The 27,179-nt window shown below is 42.8% G+C and overlaps 1 protein-coding gene across 7 annotated transcripts; it reads left to right on the forward strand.

The window, feature by feature from the left end:
• The first annotated feature begins 5,171 nt into the window (after positions 1-5,171).
• LOC115106605 (uncharacterized) lies at positions 5,172-9,236 on the forward strand. 7 transcript variants are annotated; one of them, XM_065007998.1, is made up of 10 exons: positions 5,249-5,398; positions 5,595-5,621; positions 5,924-6,131; positions 6,221-6,423; positions 6,978-6,993; positions 7,082-7,290; positions 7,378-7,580; positions 8,134-8,149; positions 8,238-8,447; positions 8,537-9,236. In XM_065007998.1, exons 6-10 carry the CDS (start codon positions 7,215-7,217, stop codon positions 8,743-8,745), a joined length of 714 nt encoding a protein of 237 aa, XP_064864070.1. In that variant the 5' UTR covers positions 5,249-5,398; positions 5,595-5,621; positions 5,924-6,131; positions 6,221-6,423; positions 6,978-6,993; positions 7,082-7,214; the 3' UTR covers positions 8,746-9,236. The 7 variants fall into 7 exon arrangements, 6 of the variants coding, with proteins under 6 accessions (XP_064864073.1, XP_064864070.1, XP_064864072.1 ...); XM_065008000.1 differs by having other exon boundaries at positions 6,981-6,993; XM_065007997.1 differs by having other exon boundaries at positions 6,978-7,290.
• Positions 9,237-27,179: the final 17,943 nt, after the last annotated feature.

Consider the following 27,179-nt stretch of genomic DNA (forward strand, 5'->3'; position numbering starts at 1 on the left):
AGTCAATCAAATGAACTATTGAACTAAGTCTTTGAAGATGAATAACTAAATTAAGTTCAGTAGAAAACACACAATTTGACTTTACAAATATTGCAATCTCAGTGGTGTAGAGCAGTTTGTCTAGTTGTGTCTGGCTGATCCTAGTTCAGACTGAACGGTATCTGTTGATAATTGTCCCTATAGGCTGCTGCTTTATTTGTCATTGTAGAAGAGTCGACAGCTGCCACAGAGCTACTCCAGTCCTCAGAGTGTTATGCACTCTTTGCAAGTGGAATGAGGCCTACTCATAAGGCCTTGTGTGACAGGGTAAGATCCTTAGTTTCCCAGGGGACCCTAATTAGCGGTGAATATGTAAATGGGATTAAAAATAACCCTTTAGGCCTTTGTGAGAGCTTTGTCCTGAAGGGGTTATGGCTAGAAGGGATCCAGCTTTTGTCAAATAAACGTCAAAAGTTGAATGTTTTGACATTTTAGTTAACCCTTACCCTTTTCATAACATTAACCTAACTCTCCTAACCTGCTACGTTAATTCTCCTAACCTGCTATGTAAGTTCTCCTAACCTGCTACGTACAGTGCATTCGGAAGTATTCAGACCCCTTGACTTAAAAAAGAAAGAATGTTACAGCCTTATTCTAAAATATATTAAATAAAATGTTTTCCTCATCAATCTACACAAAATACCCCATAATGACAAAGTGAAAACAGGTTTTTAGAAATATTTGCAAATGTATTGATGTATTGTAACAGATACCTTATTTACATAAGTATTCAAACCCTTTGCTATGAGACTTGAAATTGAGCTCAGGTGCATCCTGTCCTGTTTCCATTGATCATCCTTGAGATGTTTCTACAACTTGATTGGAGTTCCCCGTGGTAAATTAAATTGATTGGATATGATTTGGAAAGGCACACACCTGTCTATAGAAGGTCCCACAGTTGACAGTGTATGTCAGAGCAAAAACCAAGCCATGAGGTCGAAGGAATTGTCCGTAGAACTCTGAGACAGGATTGTGTCGAGGCACAGATCTGGGGAAGAGTACAAAAAAATGTCTGCACCACTGAAGTCCCCGAAGAACACAGTGGCCTCCATCATTCTTAAATGGAAAAAGTTTGGAAACAGACTATTCCTAGAGCTGGCCGCCCGGCCAAACTGAGCAATCGGGGGAGCAGGCCTTGGTCAGGGAGGAGATCAAGAACCCGATGGTCACTCTGACAGGGCTCTAGAGTTCCTCTGTGGAGATGGTTGTTCTTCTGGAATGTTCTCCCTTCTCCATAGCACTCAACCAATAAGGCCTTTATGGTAGAGTGGTCAGACAGAAGCCATTCCTCAGTAAAAGGCACATGACAGCCTGCTTGGAGTTTGCCAAAAGGCACCTAAAGGACGCTCCGACCATGAGAAACAAGATTCTCTGGTCTGATTAAACCAAGATTGAACTCTTTGGCTTGAATTCCTATGGTGAAGCATGGTGTTGGCAGCATCATGCTGTTGGGACGTTTTTAAGCAGCAGGGACTGGGAGACTAATCAGGATCGAGAGAAAGATGAACGGAGCAAAGTGCAGAGAGATCCTTGATGAAAACCTGCTCCAGAGTGCTCAGGACCTCAGTATGGGGTGAAGGCTCACCTTCCAACAGGACAACGACCCTAAGCATACAGCCAAGACAACGTAGGAGTGGCTTCTGGACAAGTCTCTGGGTGTCCTTGAGTGGCCCAACCAGAGTCCGAACTTGCACCTGATCAAGCATCTCTGGAGAGACCTGAAAATAGCTGTGCTTGAGAGGTTCTGCAGAGAAGAATGGGAGAATCTTCCTAAATACAGGTGTGCAAAGTTGGTAGCATCATACCTAAGAAGACTCAAGGCTGTAATCACTGCGAAAATGTGCTTCAACAAAGTACTGAGTAAAGGGTCTGAAGGCTTATGTAAATGTAAGATTTCAGTTTTTTTTTTAATTAAATAAATGTGCTAAAATTTCCCCAAATATGTTTCTGCCTTGTCATTATGGGGTATATTGTGTAGATTGATGAGGGGAATAAAAAAAAAACATTTTAGAATAAGGCTGTAGCGTAAAAAAATGTGGAAAGTCAAGGGGTCTGGCTACTTTCCTAATGCACTGTAAGTTCTCCTAACCTGCCACGAGAAATCAAATCTGACTATGATTTGACAAAAGCTGGATGCCTTCTAGCCATGATCTCCTGAAGGTCCAGTGAGGTCTGTGATGAGTTGTTACTGTGCAATTTTATTGTTTGTGTAAGGAGAAACCTTTTGGGGACCATGCAATCTATTTGAGAATAAATATTTGGGGCATGATCAATAATGTCTTGAAGGTATGTTTGTGGATTTGTATCAGTGCTTGTTTGCTTAAGTTTGACAATATTTAAAATGTTTTTGTAAAAAATTGCGACTACAGTAATGCCATTTTTGTTTTCAATTGTTTCCAGTTGGTTTGTGTTTGGGATTAGACTTTGAAAGCCCTCCCTTAAGAAGATTGTCTTGAAGTAAATGAATTAGTATTTCTCTTAATAATCACTGTTTTTTTGTAAATGCAATGGCTAACCGTTTTCTCTTCCTTTCATTTAGAATCCAGTAAAAGTAAGTTGTGTCGTTGTTATACTGTAGCCTGTTTCAAGCAAGCAAATCTAAACCTTTATTCCTTTAAATGTAGCTTTCATTATTTTTATTTTTTAAAATATCTGCTTCCCTATTGTTTCCTATAAATGGGCCTAGAACCTGTGATTGTGAATGAATTTTAAACTATTATGTTTACAAAGTCTCTAATCACAAGGTGGGATTCTGTTCCCTAAAGATTAAACTTGGGTAGTGAAAGATTCCTCCTCATAGTTGGTTAAAGACATGCTACGTAACTTGAGTATTTTTTCAACCTCCTGTTTTGGGCTGGATGTGTCAACGTGTAGTTAATACATACAGTGGGGTAAAAAAGTATTTTAGTCAGCCACCAATTGTGCAAGTTCTCCCACTTAAAAAAGATGAGAGAGGCCTGTAATTTTCATCATAGGTACACTTCAACTATGACAGACAAAATGAGAAAAAAATCCAGAAAATCACTTTGTAGGATTTTTAATGAATTGATTTGCAAATTATGGTGGAAAATAAGTATTTGGTCAATAACAAAAGTTTATCTCAATACTTTGTTATATACCCTTTGTTGGCAATGACAGAGGTCAAACATTTTCTGTAAGTCTTCACAAGGTTTTCACACACTGTTGCTGGTATTTTGGCCCATTCCTCCATGCAGATTTCCTCTAGAGCAGTGATGTTTTGGGGCTGTTGCTGGGCAACACAGACTTTCAACTCCCTCCAAAGATTTTCTATGGGGTTAAGATCTGGAGACTGGCTAGGCCACTCCAGGACCTTGAAATGCTTCTTACGAAGCCACTCCTTCGTTGCCCGGGCGGTGTGTTTGGGATCATTGTCATGCTGAAAGACCCAGCCACGTTTAATCTTCAATGCCCTTGCTGATGGAAGGAGGTTTTCACTCAAAATCTCACGATACATGGTCCCATTCATTCTTTCCTTTACACGGATCAGTCGTCCTGGTCCCTTTGCAGAAAAACAGCCCCAAAGCATGATGTTTCCACCCCCATGCTTCACAGTAGGTATGGTGTTCTTTGGATGCAACTCAGCATTCTTTGTCCTACAAACACGACGAGTTGAGTTTTTACCAAACAATTCTATTTTGGTTTCATCTGACCATATGACATTCTCCCAATCTTCTTCTGGATCATCCAAATGCTCTCTAACAAACTTCAGACGGGCCTGGACATGTACTGGCTTAAGCAGGGGGACACGTCTGGCACTGCAGGATTTGAGTCCCTGGCGGCGTAGTGTGTTACTAATGGTGGGCTTTGTTACTTTGGTCCCAGCTCTCTGCAGGTCATTCACTAGGTCCACCAGTGTGGTTCTAGGATTTTTGCTCACCGTTCTTGTGATCATTTTGACCCCACGGGGTGAGATCTTGCATGGAGCCCCAGATCGAGGGAGATTATCAGTGGTCTTGTATGTCTTCCATTTCCTAATAATTGCACCCACAGTTTATTTCTTCAAACCAAGCTGCTTACCTATTGCAGATTCAGTCTTCCCAGCCTGGTGCAGGTCTACAATTTTGTTTCTGGTGTCCTTTGACAGCTCTTTGGTCTTGGCCATAGTGGAGTTTGGAGTGTGACTGTTTGAGGTTGTGGACAGGTGTCTTTTATACTGATAACAAGTTCAAACAGGTGCCATTAATACAGGTAACGAGTGGAAGACATAGGAGCCTCTTAAAGAAGAAGTTACAGGTCAGAAAGCCAGAAATCTTGCTTATTTGTAGGTGACCAAATACTTATTTTCCACCATAATTTGCAAATTAATTAATTAAAAATCCTACAATGTGATTTTCTGGTATTTTTTCTCTCATTTTGTCTGTCATGGTTGAAGTTTACCTATGATGTAAATTACAGGCCTCTCTCATCTTTTTAAGTGGGAGAACTTGCATAATTGGTGGCTGACTAAATACTTTTTTGCCCCACTGTACAAGAAGAACTACTGTTGTACCTCAATTAGCCACAAAATTCCTAGATTGAAAGGGACTATTTCTTGAAGCTGTGCTGTGCAATTTTCCCTACATTTCACCACACGTGGGCCAGCCCCCAAGCAATTCGAGTTTCAACCAATGAGCTTCAGCCCCTTGCCATATGAGTGTTCGCTAGTAAAATGCACATGATTCACCCACAGTAGAGAGAGAGAGAGCAATGACATGCTGTACAAATCTGCACACATGTAATGTAGTACGCAATTTTCGGGGACCTCAAATGGCTCGCGAGTGCTACTTTCAGTTCTACTGGCTAAAAAGTAAACAAAAGAACCAGAGAATCTCTTTAAAGTTGCTACTCCCTTGTCCTTTTCCTACACACTAGAAGTTACAACACATGGTCTCTAACACTATCTCAGAGGAGTTTGGCCCTTGGTATTTACAGTAAGTCACCATGTTTACTGTCAAATAGAGAAGCACCAATAGTACTGAGACTAAATCACGTGCTTTCTCTATTACTCTATAAAACCTTTCGTGTCATCAAATAAATTAACATTAGTACTGCATTGAACGAAATCACAATTGACATAAAAAATACAAACTCAGATATAGGGTCAAAATATGAGAAGACAAGACATGCTAATTTTTGGGGAGAACACACACGTCATGTTCAGTCCCCTTCTAAGAGAGAAAGAAGGGGAGGAGTTAAAGCCCTGAGTTCTTGTGAAATGTAAGTCAACAATAGATTTTCTGTCTAGTCATATGGCAAATCTAGAGAGACGTTTGTTTGTTTGTAATGACTATTTCGCATTGCTATTGATTATAATCTGATATTTCTTTTTAACTCAGAAGTGGTAGTTGTGACCGGTAAGGTAAGGGGGTATATCTGATATTTTAACTTCCCAAAAATAAACAAACATTTCTATTATAAAACAAAACATGCTGAAGAGAGAGAGACACAGGATATACAGTATGTGTTATTGTGCTTGAGAGAAATAGAGAACAGGACGAATAGAAAAGTAGTTTAACGATGTGTATAGTTATGGTTTCAAACTTTTTTTTATGCAGGCAAAATGGCAGAAGCTGGTTTTCCTAGTAAGTCAACACGTCACTTTCTCAGGAGTTATTGGTTGCTTATCTTGTATTAATGTACTATATACAAACCACAGTTTAGTTAGTAGATCTATGTCATAGATTATAGATTTGGAGCAGACATGGGATTGTTGTTGAGTCTCTAACTGTTAAAAAAAAACATTGTTTCCTGTAAGCATTCTCACAATAATGGAGCTCAACAGGACACACCTTCACATAAAGTCAACTCTGTCAGCGCCAAAAAGCATGGCCATGAAGTAAAAAAGGACTGTTTAATCTTTAATTAAACAGATATCCTCTTGCAGGTAAGCCAAGGATGGAAAGTATGCACCTGTGTCGTAGGTCATACTTTCAATTCTGATAAGGACTTGGTAAGACAACTCACTGGCCGAGGAGACTGTACTGAAGTGTCACTAGCGGAGAGTGATGTCATCATAATGATCTGTCCTGTGGTCAGTGACTTTGGAACTCTGGACCTTGATATACAACTGGAGGTGGTCTCAGACTACCTAGGTAGGTATCAAGAGGCTAATTACCTGAATACATGCTTTATTTGTTAGAGTTCTTAAACTAACCTTGTTCATCCCTCGCTCTCTTGACAGCTGGTAGACCTGTTGTTCTGGTGGTGCTGCACCATGACACTTTCGACCCAGACTCCACTATACCTGACAGCAGCAGACTAGTGACCAGGGGTGAGGTAATACTCACAGTGGACTGTGTATTTAATCACAGAGGACTGCTGGACTGTCGTCGCAATAAAGAAGCAGTCGATATGATTCTGAAGAGGCTAAACGTACAACCAAAGGTATAGTTACAACTTATAGCCCACTTTAAGTTATTTAGCACAGCACTTGCCCCTCGCCACTTCAGAATATGCAGAAATGAATGATAATTCCCTTTTAGTGTAAGAGCTGTTTGAAAAGACCACCTGAAATGTCAGCCTGTTTTGGTGGGATGACGTTTTGGTTTGGCAGGTGACATCACCAGGTGGTAACATAGTTAATCGATCAATCAGAATGAGAGTACCAAACCTCTCTGCCTATAACAGGTAGTTTTCAGTTTTCCCCTCCCCACTCAGACCACTCCCAGTCAGTTCTAGCAAAATTCTTGCTTGAGAAATTGCTCTTCGCTAAGAAGCTATTTTTGTTTCTGTTTGACCATTTGAATTGAAAACAATCACAGTAAGGTACTTCATTGTTACCCAGAAATGATTTGATATTGAGATTTTTCTTTTAACTGCTGCATTGGACCTTTTAATTGACTTGCCTAGTTAAATATCAGTTTACACATCTATGTTCAGCACAATGTAGAATTGAATACTATACTAATGATTCATGTCTTAACTTCTCTCTGTTGTAGCAGGAACTCACAGAAGGTAAACACTGCTCTAAATAAAATGTATATTATGAATTGCACAATAACAAAGGTTTCATTTTTAACAAAACTGAGGTATCCTCTTGCAGGTAAGCCAAGGATGGGAAAGTATGCACCTGTGTCGTAGGTCATACTTTCAATTCTGATAAGGACTTGGTAAGACAACTCACTGGCCGAGGAGACTGTACTGAAGTGTCACTAGCGGAGAGTGATGTCATCATAATGATCTGTCCTATGGTCAGTGACTTTGGAACTCTGGACCTTGATATACAACTGGAGGTGGTCTCAGACTACCTAGGTAGGTATCAAGAGGCTAATTACCTGAATACATGCTTTATTTGTTAGAGTTCTTAAACTAACCTTGTTCATCCCTCGCTCTTGACAGCTGGTAGACCTGTTGTTCTGGTGGTGCTGCACCATGACACTTTCGACCCAGACTCCACTATACCTGACAGCAGCAGACTAGTGACCAGGGGTGAGGTAATACTCACAGTGGACTGTGTATTTAATCACAGAGGACTGCTGGACTGTCGTCGCAATAAAGAAGCAGTCGATATGATTCTGAAGAGGCTAAACGTACAACCAAAGGTATAGTTACAACTTATAGCCCACTTTAAGTTATTTAGCACAGCACTTGCCCCTCGCCACTTCAGAATATGCAGAAATGAATGATAATTCCCTTTTAGTGTAAGAGCTGTTTGAAAAGACCACCTGAAATGTCAGCCTGTTTTGGTGGGATGACGTTTTGGTTTGGCAGGTGACATCACCAGGTGGTAACATAGTTAATCGATCAATCAGAATGAGAGTACCAAACCTCTCTGCCTATAACAGGTAGTTTTCAGTTTTCCCTCCCCACTCAGACCACTCCCAGTCAGTTCTAGCAAAATTCTTGCTTGAGAAATTGCTCTTCGCTAAGAAGCTATTTTTGTTTCTGTTTGACCATTTGAATTGAAAACAATCACAGTAAGGTACTTCATTGTTACCCAGAAATGATTTGATATTGAGATTTTTCTTTTAACTGCTGCATTGGACCTTTTAATTGACTTGCCTAGTTAAATATCAGTTTACACATCTATGTTCAGCACAATGTAGAATTGAATACTATACTAATGATTCATGTCTTAACTTCTCTCTGTTGTAGCAGGAACTCACAGAAGGTAAACACTGCTCTAAATAAAATGTATATTATGAATTGCACAATAACAAAGGTTTCATTTTTAACAAAACTGAGGTATCCTCTTGCAGGTAAGCCAAGGATGGGAAAAGTATGCACCTGTGTCGTAGGTCATACTTTCAATTCTGATAAGGACTTGGTAAGACAACTCACTGGCCGAGGAGACTGTACTGAAGTGTCACTAGCGGAGAGTGATGTCATCATAATGATCTGTCCTATGGTCAGTGACTTTGGAACTCTGGACCTTGATATACAACTGGAGGTGGTCTCAGACTACCTAGGTAGGTATCAAGAGGCTAATTACCTGAATACATGCTTTATTTGTTAGAGTTCTTAAACTAACCTTGTTCATCCCTCGCTCTCTTGACAGCTGGTAGACCTGTTGTTCTGGTGGTGCTGCACCATGACACTTTCGACCCAGACTCCACTATACCTGACAGCAGCAGACTAGTGACCAGGGGTGAGGTAATACTCACAGTGGACTGTGTATTTAATCACAGAGGACTGCTGGACTGTCGTCGCAATAAAGAAGCAGTCGATATGATTCTGAAGAGGCTAAACGTACAACCAAAGATATAGTTACAACTTATAGCCCACTTTAAGTTATTTAGCACAGCACTTGCACACCGCACACCGCTTGCTTGGGTGGGTTGAGTTTTGGCCAGCCTGGCGACATAAATGAGTTAAAAGACAATTAAGAAAGGGAATTCCAAACTTCTCTGACAATAACAGCTAGTTTTCAGTTTTCCCCTCCCCACTCAGACCACTCCCAGACAGTCCTAGGAAAATTATGTTCAGCTTGATTGAAATGTATAAGCACTTCTTTCAATCAACTTATGGAAACCACCAAAATGACTATTGGAGGGATGCAATGAATTGTATATTGATGTTGAATTGAGTTTTCAACTGACACGAGTTGAATATATTGTACATTAAACAACAACTAAAAACAATTGTAAAAGTAATTAAACAGTTTCCCCTATTGAATGTGCATTGATTGAAACCTGAAGTCATCTGAAATAAAATCTTCAAATGCTGATGACGCCTTGCAAATGCAATAAAAACAAACAGCTTTGATGAAATGTGAAGTATCTATTTGAATTATTATTATTGTTATGATCTACTATGGGTCAGAAAAGCTCAAATATTTTGTTAAACAATCTAGGAGCTTCAAAACACTAAACTCTTGAGTCAGCCATATGGTCAATTATCTTCATTTGCAGTTTTAGACATTTTGTAAGATAAGGCAAAATGTCACATTACAGTGCCCTCAATACCGTGTAATTACTGCTGTAAGTACAGTGTAGCAAGTATTGTAATGACTCATTGTCACACTGTACTTACACAGCGCTTACAGGAGTAGCCCTAACACTGACCATAACCTTTACCCTAAGTACAGGGTCAGTACAGTGTAACAATGAGTGATTACAATAGGCTACTTGTTACACTGTATTTACACAGTAGTAAGAGCACTGTAATGTAGATTATTTCCTGAAAAGGTAATAATAACCTATCTATTTTTAGATCCCTTCACCAACCCCATGGTAGGACCCTGGTAAAAACAACAACAACAATGATTCATGGTAAGCAGGGTCAATTATGGTTAGCATCTTCAATGAGAAATCTTCAACAAGGTCACTGTAGATTGCTCAACTTCCCAGTCTAACTTTTTCTTACGATTGGCACTTGAAGAGAGCATCGGTTTCAAAATCGACGCATTTCCCTCCACTTTTTATATCTCGCCCCAAAACCTTAAACCCCTTAGAAGCAGGGTACGTTGAACACTGTTTGCTGATACCAAGACAAATGTAATTGATGTTCAACATGAGGTACGTTGAAATATTACTTTGTCCATTCAATGTGTTTTTGCTAGGTGGGCAGGCACCATGTCTATCTACATGTGCTATTAACACATATGCCAATGACTCATTCAAATCTATATTGGAATAATATCCAACATTCAAATATCAAGCAGGATTTTCACTTTCAGATTGATCACAGGGAAACCACCACACGGTGGTTATTATGAAATAAGATGAGGGTTGATCTGATTCCTCTTTGGGTTCGGTTTCTGGGTGAGCTGATCTGACAGAGGTAGCAAGGCTAAAGAGTGTGACCCGCTCTTAGCTTTGCTACACTCACATTCTATGTACCTCTCTTAAAGTCCAGGGATAGTCAAATGCACTACTGTGGCTAGTAATGATTGGGTTATCGTGAGGAATTTTTGAGAAAACTCAAGAAACCCAAGATTGCAGCACCAACTAGTCACAATGTTTACTGACGGTCAATGACAAAATCACCAATGGAACATTGCCTTTTCTTTGCTACACAGTAAGAGTTTTAGTGCCATCAGGTGAATACATGCTTTTACTGCATTAAGTGTAATCGCTTAAAACATAAAGTATACATACAGTTCAAAACAACTTCAGATAGGGCTAAAATATGAGGACTGATCATGAAAAAAAAGCATGTTCATTCTAGTCTACATGTTAACTTCTGCTTCCAACATACAACGAAAAAGAAGAGGAGTTCAGGTCCGTGTGTTTATGGGTAGTTCCTATTTCGTCTAATCTCGGGAATGCCAAACAAGAGGAAATTAATCGCTTTGATAATTTTTCTAACTGGAAACTAAACGAAAATTGGATATCAACTCAACTGCCTGTTTCATTACATTGGTGTCAGAAGTGATCGGACCCTGCATCCACGACAGTGCGTGTGCTCGGCCGGTGAGCGCGTTTCTATTAAACGTAGAGCCGCAAACTAGCTTGAGGATGCGCTCTTTGAAAGGAGGGAGTAGTGTAAACGACCCTGGGGTTATAAACCCGGAAATCGTCTGTGCCGCACGAGCATGCTTTTGCCTCTCAGTCGATAGCGCGCCGGACCTCTGGCTCGAAGGTCGCGGGTTCGAGACCTGCTCCCTGCCTGTTTCATTACAATATTTTTTTGTTCATAACTGGTCGTACACGCTCCCTAATATAGCTCATATTAATGGTGCATAGCGGTTGTGTTTACAGTCTGGGTTGAGCTGCAGTGTCGGCAGCACAGAGAAGGGATTTTACATTTGTGTGACAGGAAGATAAACATAGTAATGCTAGCTAAAATGCCCAATGTATCATGAAGTTAGCATGCCAATAGAACGAACTCAACAACTGAACAAAGTTGGCTTGCACTACCTGGCTAACTAGCCTTAGCCGGCTAACGTTACTGCCAAATATCTTTATAACTCATTGTTCTCACTGTTACTGCTGACTAGCTAGCAGGCTGGCTGGCTAAAGTAGATAGCCCTACATGGCCACAGTTATGCTAGCTAGTGGAAGTGAGTTTGTCCCTCATGCTAGCTAGTGGAAGTGAGTTTGTCCCTCATGCTAGCTAGTGGTAGCTATGTAGTGGATGTAAATTAACATTAGTCCCTCAACCTGCTGCTAAAAGATGAAGCGGCACGGCCAGAGCGAGGTAACGTTAGCTGCTGCAGAAAGGTGAAATTTGTACATTACTTTCTGTAGCTAATCTTTTGTCTGGTTGGTCCTTAGTGACTGAGTAGGACACAGTATGACATCTGAGCAGGTCATCAATGTAAGCTCCCGAGTGGCAGAGCGGTCTAAGGCACTGCATCTCAGTGCTAGAGGCGTTGCTACAGACCCTGGTTCGATCCCAGACTGTATCACAACCGGCCGTGATCGGTAGGCGCGGCGCACAATTGGCCCAGCGTCGTCCGTGTTTGTCCTGGGTAGGCTCTCATTGCAATTAAGAATGAGTTTTTAACTGACTTGCCTAGTTAAATAAATAAAAATATGAACGATACAGAGAAACTCTGATATTACTTGATTACTGATTTCCCTCACCCTCTCAGGACCATTCAGGGTCCACTCACTCAGCCCTATCCACAAACTCTCAAGGTCCTATTTCCTCCTACAACACCCTGATGAGAAGCAAAAAGCCTGGTCCAATGACTTGGATACAGAACTCATCAGTGCCTAAAGTGCCCAGCAGAGGGTCCACCAGAAGCCCAGAGGGTTGTCGGTCTGGGGGCAGCCCTGGCAGTGATGAAGGATCTCCTACCTTGACATTTTTCGAAAAACAGTTTTTCCAGTGTTTAATGTTTCTGAAAGTTAAGCACACAATATGCTACAGTTCTACAGCTACAGTAGAATTCAAAATGTGTTTGACAGTAGTCAACATGTACCATTAAAGGCCATAACGAGATGCATTGTCACAGCTCAGTGATATCACTTGCAGATGTGTGTAGATCAACCAGTGTCCTGTTTATTTTTTTAGAAACAAAATGACATATGTCATTCAGTTGTGGCTTGTTAGCTCTGATAAAGACTTACTCATGTACATGTTCATGTATGTGTCTAATATTACATATCACAGTGGACTCTGTGGAAGCTTTGAAACAATAGCAGCAAAACCTAACCTAGACTAATTTACTGGCTAGTCTTTCACTCTCAGCTTTGAAGATAAGTGTAGAATGGTGCATTGCCATTATCTGTTATTATTAATAAATACAGTGCATTCGGAAAGTATTCAGACCCCTTGACTATTTCCACATTTTGTTACATTAACAGCCTTATTCTAAAATTGATTAAATTGATTATTTTCCTCAATCTACGCACAATACCACATAATAACAAAGCAAAAACAGGTGAATAAAAGTATTGTTATTATTATACATTTTTTCAATACCTTATTTACATAAGTATTCAGAGCCTTCGCTATGAGACTCGAAATTGAGCTCAGGCGCATCTTGTTTCCATTGATCATCCTTGATATGTTTCTCAAACTTGATTGAACGGCAGCATGGTCATCCAACCAACTGATTGGACATGATTTGGAAAGGCACAGACCTGTCTATATAAAGTCCCACAGTTGACTGTGCATGTCAGAGGCGTGGCATATGCTAGCGTGAGGGAGGACTGTGAGATGGCGGACGTAGAAGTGTTGTGTTTGAAGCTGAAAGCATGTCGAGTACAGTTAACGAGAAAGGTGATTGGACAACAGTGAAGTTCAAGAATGGAACAAAAAGGGTCAAAATTGCTGTGGAAAATGAGTCTGATGAATTATTGCTTGTTGGAGTATGTTTTTTGGATAAGGATGTTATTTTTGGGAAACCCTTTTGAAGTCAAAAGGATGGGGAAGAAGGCACCGGGGGAAAAGTCCATGCAGTCAAAGTAACCAGGAGTAGTATTTTTTATTTTTTAAAGAATTTATTTTACCAGGTAGGCCAGTTGAGAACAAGTTCTCATTTACAACTGCGACCTGGCCAAGATAAAGCAAAGTAGTGCGACACAAACAACAGCACAGTTACACATCGAATAAACAGGCGTACAGTCAATGACACAATAGAAAAAGTCTATATACAGTGTGTGCAAATGGCGTGAGGATGTAAGGCAATAAATAGGCCATAGTAGCGAAGTAATTACAATTTAACAAATTAACACTGGAGGGATAGATATGCAGATTACGATGTGCAAGTAGAGATACTAGTGTGCAAAAAAAGTAATTAAAAATATGGGGATGAGGTAGGTAGATTGGATGGGCTATTTACAGATGGGCTGTGTACAGCTGCAGCGATTGGTAAGCTGCTCAGATAGCTGATGCTTAATGTTAGTGAGGGAGATATGTCTCCAGCTTCAGCGATTTTTGCAATTCGTTTCAGTCTTTGGCAGCAGAGAAGTGGAAGGAAAGGCAGCCAAAGCAGGTGTTGACTTTGGGGATGACCAGTGAGATATACCTGCTGGAGCATGTGCTACGGGTGGGTGTTGTTATGGTGACCAGTGAGCTGAGATAAGGCGAGATAAGGAGCTTTACCTAGCAAAGACTTATAGATGACCTGGAGCCAGTGGGTCTGGCGATGAATATGTAGCGAGGGCCAGGCGACAAGAGCATACAGGTCGCAGTGGTGGGTGGTATATGGGACTTTGGTGACAAAATGAATGGCACTGTGATAGACTTCATTTTGCTGAGTAGAGTGTGGAGGCTATTTTGTAAATGACATCGCAGAGGATCGGTAGGATAGTCAGTTTTACCTGGGTAAGTTTGGCAGCATGAGTGAAGGAGGCTTTGTTGCAAAATAGGAAGCCTATTCTAGATTTAATTTTGGATTGGAGATGTTTAAGTCTGGAAGGAATGTTTACAGTCTAACCAGACACCTAGGTATTTGTAGTCGTCCACATATTCTAAATCAGATCCATCCAGAGAATTATGATAGGCGGGCGGGTGCAGGCAGCGATCGGTTGAAAAACATGCATTTAGTTTTACTAGCGTTTAAGAGCAGTTGGAGGCCACGGAAGGAGTGTTGCATGGCATTGAAGCTCTTTGGAGGTTTGTTAACACAGTGTCAAAAGAAGGGCCAGATGTATACAGAATGGTGTCGTCTGCTTAGAGGTGGATCGGGGAATCACCTGCAGCAAGAGCGACATTGTTGATATATACAGAAAAAAGAGACAACAGGCCCTCCGATCTGACACACTGATCTCTATCTGAGAAGTAGTTGGTGAACCATTTGATAAACCAAGGCTGTTGAGTCTGCCGATAAGAATACTGTGATTGACAGAGTCGAAAGCCTTGGCCAGGTCGATGAAGACGGCTGCACAGTACTCTCTTTTATGGGTTATGAAATCGTTTACTACCTTGAGCGTGGCTGAGGTGCACCCGTGACCGCTGTGCAATCCAGCTTCCAAACTGGAGAAGGTACGGTGGGATTCGAAATAGTCAGTGATCTGTTTGTTAACTTGGCTTTCAAAGACTTTAGAAAGGCAGGGCAGGATGGATATAGGTCTGTAACAGTTTGGGTCTAGTGTGTCACCCCCTTTGAAGAGGGGGATGAGCAAGGCAGCTTTCCAATCTTTAGGGATCTCGGATGATACGAAAGAGAGATTGAACAGACTGGTAATAGGGGCTGCAACAATGGCGGCGGATAAGTTTAGAAAGAGAGAGTCAAGATTGTCTAGCCCGGCTGATTTGTACATTTCCAGGTTTTGCAGCTCTTTCGGAACATCTGGTATCTGGATTTGGGTGAAGGAGAAGCTGAGGATGCCTGGGCAAGTAGATGCGGGGGTGCGGAGCTGTTGGCCGGTGTTCGGTTAGCCAGGAGGAAAGCATGGCCAGCCGTAGAGAAATGCTTATTGAAATTCTCAATTATCGTGGATTTTTCAGTGGTGACAGTGTTCCCTAGCTTCAGTGCAGTGGGCAGCTGGGAGGAGGTGCTCTTATTCTCCACGGACTTTACAGTGTCCTAAAACATTTTGGAGTTAGAGCTACAGGATGCAAATTTATGTTTGAAAAAGCTAGCCTTTGTTTTCCTAACTGACTGCGTGTATTGGTTCCTTACTTCCCTGGAAAGTTGCATATCGCGGGGACTATTCAATTCTAGTGCAGTCCACCACAGGATGTTTTTGTGCTGGTCGAGGGTAGTCAGGTCTGGAGTGAACCAAGGGCTATATCTGTTCTTAGTTCTACATTCTTTGAAAGGGGCATGCTTATTTAAGATGGTGAGGAAATTACTTTTAAAGAACGACCAGGCATCCTCTATTGACGGGATGAGGTCAATATCTTCCAGGATACCCGGGCCAGGTCGATTAGAAAGGCCTGCTCGCAGAAGTGTTTTACAGAGCGTTTGACAGTGATGAGGGGTGGTCATTTGACCGCGGACCCATAGCGGATGCAGGCAATGAGGCAGTGATCACTGAGATCCTGATTGAAAACGGAAAAGTGTATTTGGAGGGCAAGTTGGTCAGGATAATATCTATGAGGGTGCCCATGTTTACGGATTTAGGGTTGTACCTGGTGGGTTTCTTGATCATTTGTGTGAGATTGAGGGCATCTAGCTTAGATTGTAGGACTGCCGGGGTGTTAAGCATATCCCAATTTAGGTCACCTAACATAACGAACTCTGAGGATGGATGGGGGGGGGAATCAATTCACATATGGTGTCCAGGGCACAGCTGGCAGCTGAGGGATGTCTATAGCAGGCAGAAACAGTGATAGACCTATAACAGGCGGAAACAGTGAGAGACTTATTTCTGGAGAGATTCATTTTTAAATTAGAAGCTCAACTGTTTGGGCATAGACCTGGAAGGTATGACAGAATGTTGCAGGCTATCTCTGCAGTAGATTGCAACTCCACCCCTTTGGCAGTTCTATCTTGATGGAAAATGTTGCAGTTGGGGATGGAAATCTCAGAATTTTTGGTGGCCTTCCTAAGCAGGGATTCAGACACGGCAAGGCCATCAGGGTTGGCGGAGTGTGCTAAAGCAGTGAGTAAAATAAACTAGGGAGGATGCTTCTAATGTTAACACGCATGAAACCAAGGCTTTTACGGTTACAAAAGTCAACAAATGAGAGTGCCTGGGGACACGCAGGGCCTGGGTTAACCCCCACATCACCCGAGGAACAGAGGAGGAGTAGGATGAGGGTACGGCTAAAGGCTATCAAAACTGGTTGTCTAGTGCGTTGGGGACAGAGAATAAAAGGAGCAGATTTCTGGGCGTGGTAGGATAGATTCAGGGAATAATGTACAGATGGGTAAGGTATGGTAGGGTGCGGGTACAGTGGCGGTAAACCTAGGCATTGAGTGACAATAAGAGAGGTTGCATCTCTGGACGCACTAGTTATGCTGGGTGAGTTCACCGCATGTGTGGTAGTTGGGACAAAAGAGGTATCTGAGGCATGTTGAGTGGGACTAGGGGCTCCGTAGTGAACTAAAACAATGATCAGTATCCTAAACAACAGTATACAAGGCATATTGACATTAGAGAGAGGCATAAAGCAATCACAGGTGTTGATTGACAACAACGGGTAAGACAACAACAGCTAATCACCTAAGACAACAACAACAGGTAAAATGGCGATGAATGGGCAGAGAGGGTCCATTAACTACACACAGGGTGTGAGTTCGAGGCTGGGGCCGACAGATAAACAAAATGGAGTACCGTGATTAATGAACAGTCCAGCAGGCATCAGCTATGTAGCCATGTGATCATGAGGTCCAATGAACAGCAATAGATGAAACAGGGAAGCCGCTAGGTAGTCGTTACTATGCTAGCAAGCGGGAGACACGGCTTTCAAACAAAAGTTAGCAGGCCGGGCCTAGTAGAAGCGTCGGCTCTGACGTCCGGCAAAGGCCGGTTGAGGGCACAAAGGATGGAATTACGTCTGCAGACCAGTCGTGATGGAACGGCGGGGCTCCATGTCGACAAATGGTCCAGGCCAGTTGGTAAAATAGGTATTGTAGCTAGAGTAATTTTGTTTGCTACCGGGGAGATGCACATGGCTCGCGGATAACTGGTGCTAGCTTCTGGACAAGGGTGTTAGCCACTATAGCCACTCGGTAGCAGCGATGATCCAATGCAAAGGTCCAGGGCTTTAACCGGTGCCATTTTTAGCCTGGATAATTCTTGCCAGCCTGCCAGTCTGAATAGCAACCCTGAGCGTTATCAACCCTGAGCATATCAGACTGTTTTTCTCCACTACAACACCGGATTCCTGCCCTAAGCCCTGGACCATTACTCCTGATCATCGCAGCTAGCTAGCTGCCACCGGGTGGCCCAGCCTTGAGCCAGGCCCATCTCCCGGCCTGCTCAGTGTACTCTATGATCACTTGGCTACACAGCTGATGCCTCCCGAACTCTTCACTAACACGACTAGAATCCACTACACCACCGGATTCTTGCCGTGTTAGTGAAGAGTTCGGGAGGCATCAGCTGTGTAGCCAAGTGATCATAGAGTACACTGAGCAGGCCGGGAGATGGGCCTGGCTCAAGGCTAGCTGCGATGATCAGGAGTAATGGTCCAGGGCTTAGGGCAGGAATCCGGTGTTGTAGTGGAGAAAAACAGTCTGATATGCTCAGGGTTGATAACGCGCTATTCAGACTGGCAGGCTGGCAAGAATTATCCAGGCTAAAAATTGCTGGTGTCTGTGCTAAAGGTAAAGGCCGCTAGCAGTGGCTAACAGTTACTAAATAGCTAGTAGTTAACTAGCTGGTTAGCTTCTGGTGGCTAGTTGCTGATGGAGGTTCTGGCTATATGTTCTAAAAAATAGCAGATCCGTATCACATTGGGTGAGGCGTGTTGCCAGAAGGTATATTTAATTTAAAAATGGAAAAAGAGATTGAAAATACATACAAAAAAGACGAAAAATACAAAATTTACATGGGAGAATGACAAACAATGTCTGCACTGCTACGCCATCTTGGAAAACGTTGTATGGTGTTGATATCATGTGTATCTAAAGAGGAAAAGGAGCGTGCATTGTGGCTCGTGAAATGATCGAAGCATGAAGTGAATAGCTTTGATTTTCGGAGGAGGGCACCGGTTAAAGGTGTTATCTCTGGCATCCGTTGGACATAGATAAGCAATATCTCAGGCAAAAAATTTCAGGAGTAGTTAATGCATGTCGCTTGACCCGTATGGAGAATGGGGAAAAGGAGCAAAGTTTCTGTATTATTGATGTTTCATGAGTTTTTACTACCCAATGTAAAGTTGGGATGTATAAGATGTAGAGGATGTAAACGCCGTAAGACCGTTTGTGCAAAACCCGCTGCAATGCAAGAAGTGTAAAAAGTTGCCATGTGTCAACTGTTTGCAGACGGAAGGAACATGTTAATTGAATAGTCTGTGAATGTAAAATATTGCAACTGTGGTGGGGATCATATTTCTGAATTCCATGAGTGCCCTATTAGGGTGAAAGAGGTTGAGGTGTCAAGGATCAAGGCTGTACAGCAAATATCCTATGTGGAGGTGGTGAAGAGTGTTGAAGGGGCAAAGGGCCACAGTTCTGAAGAAGATATGGTGGTGGATGCACCACAACCAGTTGCAAATGTTATACGTCAATCAAGTGATCTGGATACACTTATTGTGAAGAAGATGGATTTGGTAGCATTTATAGCCACAGTTATTAATTGTACAGCACAAGTGTGAGAGACGCAGACTCGGTCTCAACTTTTAAGTCTTTATTGAAGACTCATCTCTTCAGTAGGTCCTATGATTGAGTGTAGTCTGGCCCAGGAGTGTGAAGGTGAACGGAAAGGCACTGGAGCAACGAACCGCCCTTGCTGTCTCTGCCTGGCCGGTTCCCCTCTCTCCACTGGGATTCTCTGCCTCTAACCTTATTACAGGGGCTGAGTCACTGGCTTACCAGGGCTCTTTCATACCGTCCCTAGGAGGGGTGCGTCATTTGAGTGGGTTGAGTCAGTGATGTGATCTTCCTGTCTGGGTTGGCGCCCCCCCCTGGGTTGTGTCGTGTGTTGAGATCTTTATGGCCTATACTCAGCCTTGTCTCAGGATGGTAAGTTGGTGGTTGAAGATATCCCCCTAGTGGTGTGGGGGCTGTGCTTTGGCAAAGTGGGTGGGGTTATATCCTGCCTGTTTGGCCCTGTCCGGGGGTATCGTCAGACGGGGCCACAGTGTCTCCCGACGCTTCCTGTCTCAGCCTCCAGTGTTTATGCTGCAGTAGTTTGTGTCGGGGGGCTAGGGTCAGTCTGTTATTTCTGGAGTATTTCTCCTGTCTTATCCGGTGTCCTGTGTGAATTTAAGTATGGTCCCTCTAATTATTTCTTTCTCTCTCTCTGAGGACCTGAGCCCTAGGACCTTGCCTCAGGACTACCTGGCCTGATGACTCCTTGCTGTCCCCAGTCCACCTGGCCGTGCTGCTGCTCCAGTTTTAACTGTTCTGCCTGCAGCTATGAACATTTTGAGATATCAGATGATGTAAGAAGGGCTTAATAAATACATTTGATTTGAAGAGTCCCAAATGTCCAAGAAGCTGGACATCATTATATCTGCAGCCGAGATGTTTTTGGGCCTCCAAGACTTCAAATCAAATCAAATTTATTTATATAGCCCTTCGTACATCAGCTGATATCTCAAAGTGCTGTACAGAAACCCAGCCTAAAACCCCAAACAGCAAGCAATGCAGGTGTAGAAGCACGGTGGCTAGGAAAAACTCCCTAGAAAGGCCAAAACCTATGAAGAAACCTAGAGAGGAACCAGGCTATGTGGGGTGGCCAGTCCTCTTCTGGCTGTGCCGGGTGGAGATTATAACAAAACATGGCCAAGATGTTCAAATGTTCATAAATGACCAGCATGGTCAAATAATAATAATCACAGGCAGAACAGTCAAAACTGGAGCAGCAGCACGGCCAGGTGGACTGGGGACAGCAAGGAGTCATCATGCCCGGTAGTCCGACTTAACGGCAGAAGCACTGCAGGGACTACTACAGAAATGTCCCGCCATCACAGGATCTTCTGAGCCTGTGTAAGGAACTGATTAAAACAGAAAAGCAGGCTGATTTCATTAACATTTAGTTACTAATAGTTTGTACAATAGTTTGTAATTTAGTTATTTTTTACCCCGCAATTTTTTCCTTTTTGAATTCTTATTATCCACCTGTACAGTAGGTGGCGGTACGCACATAATTGTTGCGAACGCCATGTCAGAGCAAAGACCAAGCCAACCCAATGGTCACTCTGACAGAGCTCCAAAATTCCTCTGTGGAAATGGGAGAACCTTCCAGAAGGACAACCATCTCTGCAGGACTCCACCAATCAGGCATTTATGGTAGAGTGACCAGATGGAAGCCACTCCTCTGTCAGTAAAAGGCACATGACAACCCACTTGAAGTTTGCCAAACGGCACCTAAAGGACAAGATTTTCTGTTCTGATGAAGCCAACATTTAACTATTTGGCCTGAATGCCAAGTGTCACATCTGGATGAAACCTGGCACCATCTCTACGGTGAAGCATGGTGGTGGCAGCATCATGCTGTGGAGATGTTTTTCAGGGGCGGGGACTGGGAGACTAGTCAGGATTGAGGCAAAGATGAACGGAGCAAAGTACAGAGAGATCCTTAATGAAAAACCTGCTCCAGAGCGATCAGGACCTTAGACTGGGGCAAAGGTTCACCTTCCAAAAGGACAACAACCCTAAGCACGCAACCAAAACAATGCAGGAGTAGCTCTGGGACAAGTCTCTGAATGTCCTTGAGTGGCCCAGCCAGAGCCCGGACTTGAACCCAATCGAACATCTTTGGAGAGACCTGAAAATAGCTCTGCAGTGACGCTCCCCATCCAACCTGACAGAGCTTGAGAGGATCTGCAGAGAAGAGTGGGAGAAACTCCCCAAATACAGTTGTACCCAAGAAGACTCGAGGCTATAATCGCTGCCAAAGGTGCTTCAACCAAGTACTGAGTAAAGGGTCTTGAATAATTATGTAAATGTGATATTTGCATTTTTTTCAAATGTATTAAATTGTTAACATTTCTAAAAACCTGTTTTTGCTTTGTCATTGTGGGGTATTTTGTGTAGATTGGGGATTCTTTTTATTTTTTATATTTAGAATAAGGCTGTAACGTAACAATGTGGAAAAAGTCAAGGGGTCTGAATACTTTCCGAATGCACCGTATGTCATAAGTGTTTCCAACGTAGGTTTAGAGATAGCTCTGTCATTTCCAACGCTAGAGACCTGGCAGTGTGGTGCCAGGATAATAACCTCTCCATCAACATGATCAAGACAAAGGAGATGACCAAGCACTCCCCCATTTTCTTTGACGGGGCTGGAGGCATCTGCTCGGACTCCGACTTCAAGGCACTACAGAGGGTAGTGGGTATGGCCCAGTAAATCACTGGGGCCATGCTTCCTGTCATCCAGGACCTCTATACCAGGCGGTGTCAGGAAGGCCCTAAAAATTGCCAAAGACTCCAGTCACCCTAGTCATAAACTGTTGTCTCTGCTACCACACATCAAGCGGTACCGGAGCGCCAAGTCTAGGTCCAAAAGGCTTAACAGCTTCTACACCAAGCCATAAGTCTCCTGAACAGCTAATCAAATGGCTACCCGGACTATTTGCATATCCCCCCCATTTTTACGCTGCTCTACTCTGTTTATTATCGATGCATAATAACTTTACCTCTACCTACATGAACATATTACCTCGATTACCTAGACTAACCGGTGCCCCCACACATTGACTCTGTACTGCTACCCCTTGTATATAGCTTCTCTACTGTTATTTTATTGTTGCTCTTTAATAAAACCTTTTTACTTCAGTTTATTTTAGTAAATACTTTCTTAACACTTATTTTTCTTAACTGCATTTTTGGTTAAGGGCTTGTAAGTAAGCATTTCACTGTAAGGTCTACACCTGTTGTATTCAGCGCATGTGACAAATATAATTTGATTTGAAGGTGAGTGTTGAGCCAATATCTTCTCTGTATATATCTGCAGATCCAGAGGCATCAGGCAGTAGGTCCTCTGTTTTCCTGGCCAAATTAATTGTGGTAGAAAATTCTAATGACATTCTGATTCATAATCTAGCTCTACTGGACTCCCGTCCTGAGCCTGCCGTTGGCTTGAGCTGGAGCTTGCTGTTATTTAAGTCCCGCCGTGGGACTATCCTGGTGTTGCATACTTCAGTTGCATTGTGGTCACTTCTCGCTCTGTGCTGTTCCTCCCAGGACCCCAAAAAACGTGGCAATGGCTGGCGTGAACCCACGTAGACCTCTCTGCAAACTTGACCGCTGTCTGGGTTGTCAGGAGCCCCTGGAATGGACCAGTCCAGCGCTGTTGGTGCCAAGTCTATCTGCAGGGTCCTCGATGACCACCCAATCTTCTGGCTGCAATTTGTGGAGCTGTCCTCCTCTTTGGTTCAGGCAAAGTTGCTTCTGTGACGGGGTGAGTGACTGGTTTCCGGGAAGTCAAGCACAGGAGAGCAGAGATGGGTGATAACAGGAGAACTTTAATATACACCTTGGCCCAAAGGCACAGGCGAGGCAGCACAAAGCACAACCACGGTAACATGGACCGGATTGAACAACACAAACAAACCTAGGTTTGAAACAAACCTAGGAAACAGAGGGTAATATACATTTAGTCTGATGAGGGAATGTGAACCAGGTGGGCGGGAAAACAAGACAGAACAAATGGAAAATGAAAGGTGGAGCGGCGATGGTTAGAAGACCGGTGACATTTACCACCGAACGCCGCCCGAACAAGGAGAGGGACCGACTTCTATGGAAGTCTGACAACTTCAGAGTATTGTTAAGTGCACTACAGAGCATAGTAACTTGCGATTCTAGCAGTGTACTTGACAGGTATTCGACCTGTCCTTAAGAAAAATGTGATCAACAGTTCATTATTATGCAATCATTCTTTCGCAATCCACACATTAATCCACGCAATCCGCGTCCACACATTAATTAATGGGGTACCCCCTCATTTGCTTAGTTCTTTAACAGTATCTACATTTCTTAACAGCAGTCAACTCTTAGGTCAATCAGTTAACTAATTCCAGGCCTATTTTAAATTAAATTTGGTTCACTTAAATTCAAATCCAAAGATCAGTCAACTCAATTCTGCTTACTTAAATTCAGCGCCCAAGAGTACAGGTATTCTTTCTACCATTACTTCTCCCTTTTGACACATTGGCTCACTTCCCCAGGCCCTGCACCTGATTTGCAGATCAGAAACATCCTGTAGAGAAAACAACATGTTTTTTAACAGAGACATGAAGTTCAATAAAATAGCCTCCCAACAAGTTTTCAACCAATTTAAAATGTGAAATTGTCTTCCCAGATGAGGTGAAGAACCCATGTTGCCAAAGTCATGCACAACTCGAAATGCATACCCGCTGCCAGTATACATCGTAACAGTATCCTTAAACAAAATGCATGCACAGGTGAGAGCAAACAATTCTGCAGCTTGGGATGACAGATGTGGTGGCATATTTTAGCACTCTCTAGGGAAGTGGCAGCCGTAGTTCCTGTATAAGACACTAGTGGTTCTCCTTCAGTTCCCCTGGAGTCTGTAACTTGTCATTCATTGCCATCTTGTGGTCAGAGAGTGGCTGTACAACCTCAGCATAGTCATGCAGCCAGGCTCTACAATAGCCTGCCATTCCTGCGTGTCAACACATAGTACCAGTCAAAACTTTGGACACACCAACTAATTCCAGAGTTTTCCTTTATTTGTACTATTTTCTACATTGTAGAATAATAGTGAAGACATCAAAACTATGAAATAACACATATGGAATCATGTAGTAACCAAAAAAGTGTGAAACAAATCTAAATATATATTTTAATTGAGATTCTTCAAAGTAGCCACCCTTTGCCTTGACAGCTTTGCACACTCTTGGCATTTTCTCAACCAGCTTCAGGAGGAAGTCACCTGGAATGCATTTCAATTAACAGCTGTGCCTTGTTAAAAGTTTATTTGTGGAATTTCTTTCCTTCTTAATGTGTTTGAGCCGATCAGTTGTGTTGTGACAGGTAGGGGTGGTATACAGAAGACAGCCCTATTTGGTAAAGAACAGCTAAAATAAGCAAATTAAGAAAGTCCATCAGTACTTTAAGACATGAAGGTCCTTAGGAACATTTCAAGAACTTTGAAAGTTTCTTCAAGTGCAGTCACAAAAACCATCAAGTGCTATGATGAAACTGGCTCTCATGAGGAAAGGAAGCTCCAGAGTTACCTCTGCTGCAGAGGATAAGATCATTAGATTTACCAACCTCAGAAACTGCAGCCCAAATAAATGCTTCAGAGTTCAAGTAACAGACACATCTCAACATCAACTGTTGAGAGGAGACTGCGTGAATTAGGCCTTCATGGTCGAATTGCTGTGAAGAAACCACTACTAAAGGACACCAATAAGAAGAGACTTGCTTGGGCCAAGAAACGCGAAAAATGGACATTAGACCAGTGGGCCTTCAAATTGGAGATTTTTGGTTCCAACCGCCGTGTGTATGTGAGATGCAGAGTAGGTGAACGGATGATCTCCGCATGTGTGGTTCCCACCGTGAAGCATGGAGGAGGAGGGGGTGTAATGGTGTGGGGGTGCTTTGCTGGTGACACTGTCAGTGATTTATTTAGAATTCAAGGCACACTTAACCAGCATAGCAACCACAGCATTCTGCAGCGATACGCCATCCCATCTGGTTTGAGCTTAGTGGGATTATCATTTGTTTTTCAACAGGACAATGGCCCAACACACCTCCAGGCTGTGTAAGGGCTATTTGACCAAGAAGGAGAGTGATGGAGTGTTGTATCAGATGACCTGGCCTCTACAATCACCCAACCTCAACCCAATTGAGATGGTTTGGGATGAGTTGGACAGCAGAGTGAAGTAAAAGCAGCCAACAAGTGCTCAGCATATGTGGGAACTCCTTCAAGAATGTTGGGGAAAGCATTCTAGGGTAAGCTGGTTGAGAGCATGCCAAGAGTGTGCAAAGCTGTCATCAAGGCAAAGGGTATATACTTTGAAGAATCTCAAATATAAAATATATTTTGATTTGTTTAAAATATTTTCGGTTACTACATGATTCCATGTGTTATTTCATAGTTCTGATATCTTCACTATATTCTACAATGTAGAAAATAGTAAACCTTGAATGAGTAGGTGTTTCCAAACTTTTGACTGGTACTGTATGTTGTTTTGTAACTGACTGTGGTACAGAGAATTGCAGCCTCACGCTCTATCATTTCCTCCCATTTAATGTAATATCATGTCCTAGATACTTAATGTATTGAGACACAAGCTGCAGTTTTTTTCTTAGAAACTTTGTGGCCATTTTCAGCAAGGAACACTAACAGAGCTCTGGTGTCGACTTTGCATGCTTGTTGGTTTTCAAGACACAGTAACATGTTGTCGACATACTGTATTAACGTACACCCAGCAGGAGGTATGAAACCCTCTAAATTGTTCGCCAAAGCAGCAGAAAAAAACACTGCAGCTGATACCGTATAACCTTAGGGTCTTACCTTAGGGGCAAACGGTCCAAACCCAACGTTTGTTTAAAAATGTAAGGACGAACCAGAACTGTGATTCTGGAGCGACGGGAATGCTAAAGAAAGCATTAGCCAAATCAACAACGGAAAACCATTTAGCCGGTGCTGGCACTGGCACTGCAGATAGTACTGTAACGGGGTTTGGCACAACGAGCGCTTGCATGAACTGCATCGTTAACAGGTCTGAGATCTTGAACAAAACGCCAATCACCTGAAGCTTTTCAGGCAGGAAGAATGGGGGTGTTGCAGGGAGAGTCTGGACAAGGCACAATTGCTCCTCTTTCTACCAATGAAGCATGAACAGCGTCAATCTCCCACACTGCCCCCTGACTCGGAGGATACTGGGCTCGGCCGGGTCTGTGTGCTCTCAGGTGTGACGTAAGCGGTTTCACCCTCCTCATTTACCCAATGTCATACTTATCTTTATCCCACAGAGAGTCTGGGAGAACAGCCAACAAGGGTGGCTCAGTCTCCATGGAAACCATCTGTTTATTTGGCTTTGTATGATCTAAACCATTCACGCCTCGCTGTACAGCAGCAACCCAACAGCAAGGCACACATAATGTGTGCTCGTGGAGAATTTTAGACCCATCCGCTCTACCTACCCAGTCAGTAACCTACAAGACAGATTTCAACCAGACACCAGTATCCTCCCAGGCAACGTCACCTGTCAAATCGAATCAAGTTTATTTGTCACGTGCGCCGAATACAACCGGTGTAGACTTTACAGTGAAATGCTTACTTACAGGTTCTAACCAACAGTGCAAAAAAAGGTATTAGGTGAACAATAGGTAAGTAAAGAAATAAAAACAACAGTAGTGAGGCTATATACAGTAGCGAGGCTATATACAGTAGCCTTAGCTGCTGAAACGTGGTACCCTGTCACTAAAAATATAAAATAAAGTCTGTTCTTTAGACATCTTCACACTAAGAGTGCAAAATTGGGGACCACTATATATCACTGCATAGTAAGCTCTCTTGTGGTGTGGTTCCTGTCAGCTAGTTCTGTTCATAATATAAATCTCTCGTCACTGGTACAATGTAAGTCCGTCTGTGGCATAAAACTACCAGTTTGTTTCCAACAGCTGTGGGCTGTTGAGAAAATCTCTTCAATTGGGTCACAATGTGATCCGTCATTGTGCTGTATGTCCCATTGCATAGTACCAATCTCACGTTGGGTCAGTTAGGCAGCGTCATGAGATGGCATGTCCCCTGAGGCGGTATAACAGT

This window comes from Oncorhynchus nerka, linkage group LG23 (assembly GCF_034236695.1).
Source record: "Oncorhynchus nerka isolate Pitt River linkage group LG23, Oner_Uvic_2.0, whole genome shotgun sequence".
Lineage (NCBI taxonomy): Eukaryota > Metazoa > Chordata > Actinopteri > Salmoniformes > Salmonidae > Oncorhynchus > Oncorhynchus nerka.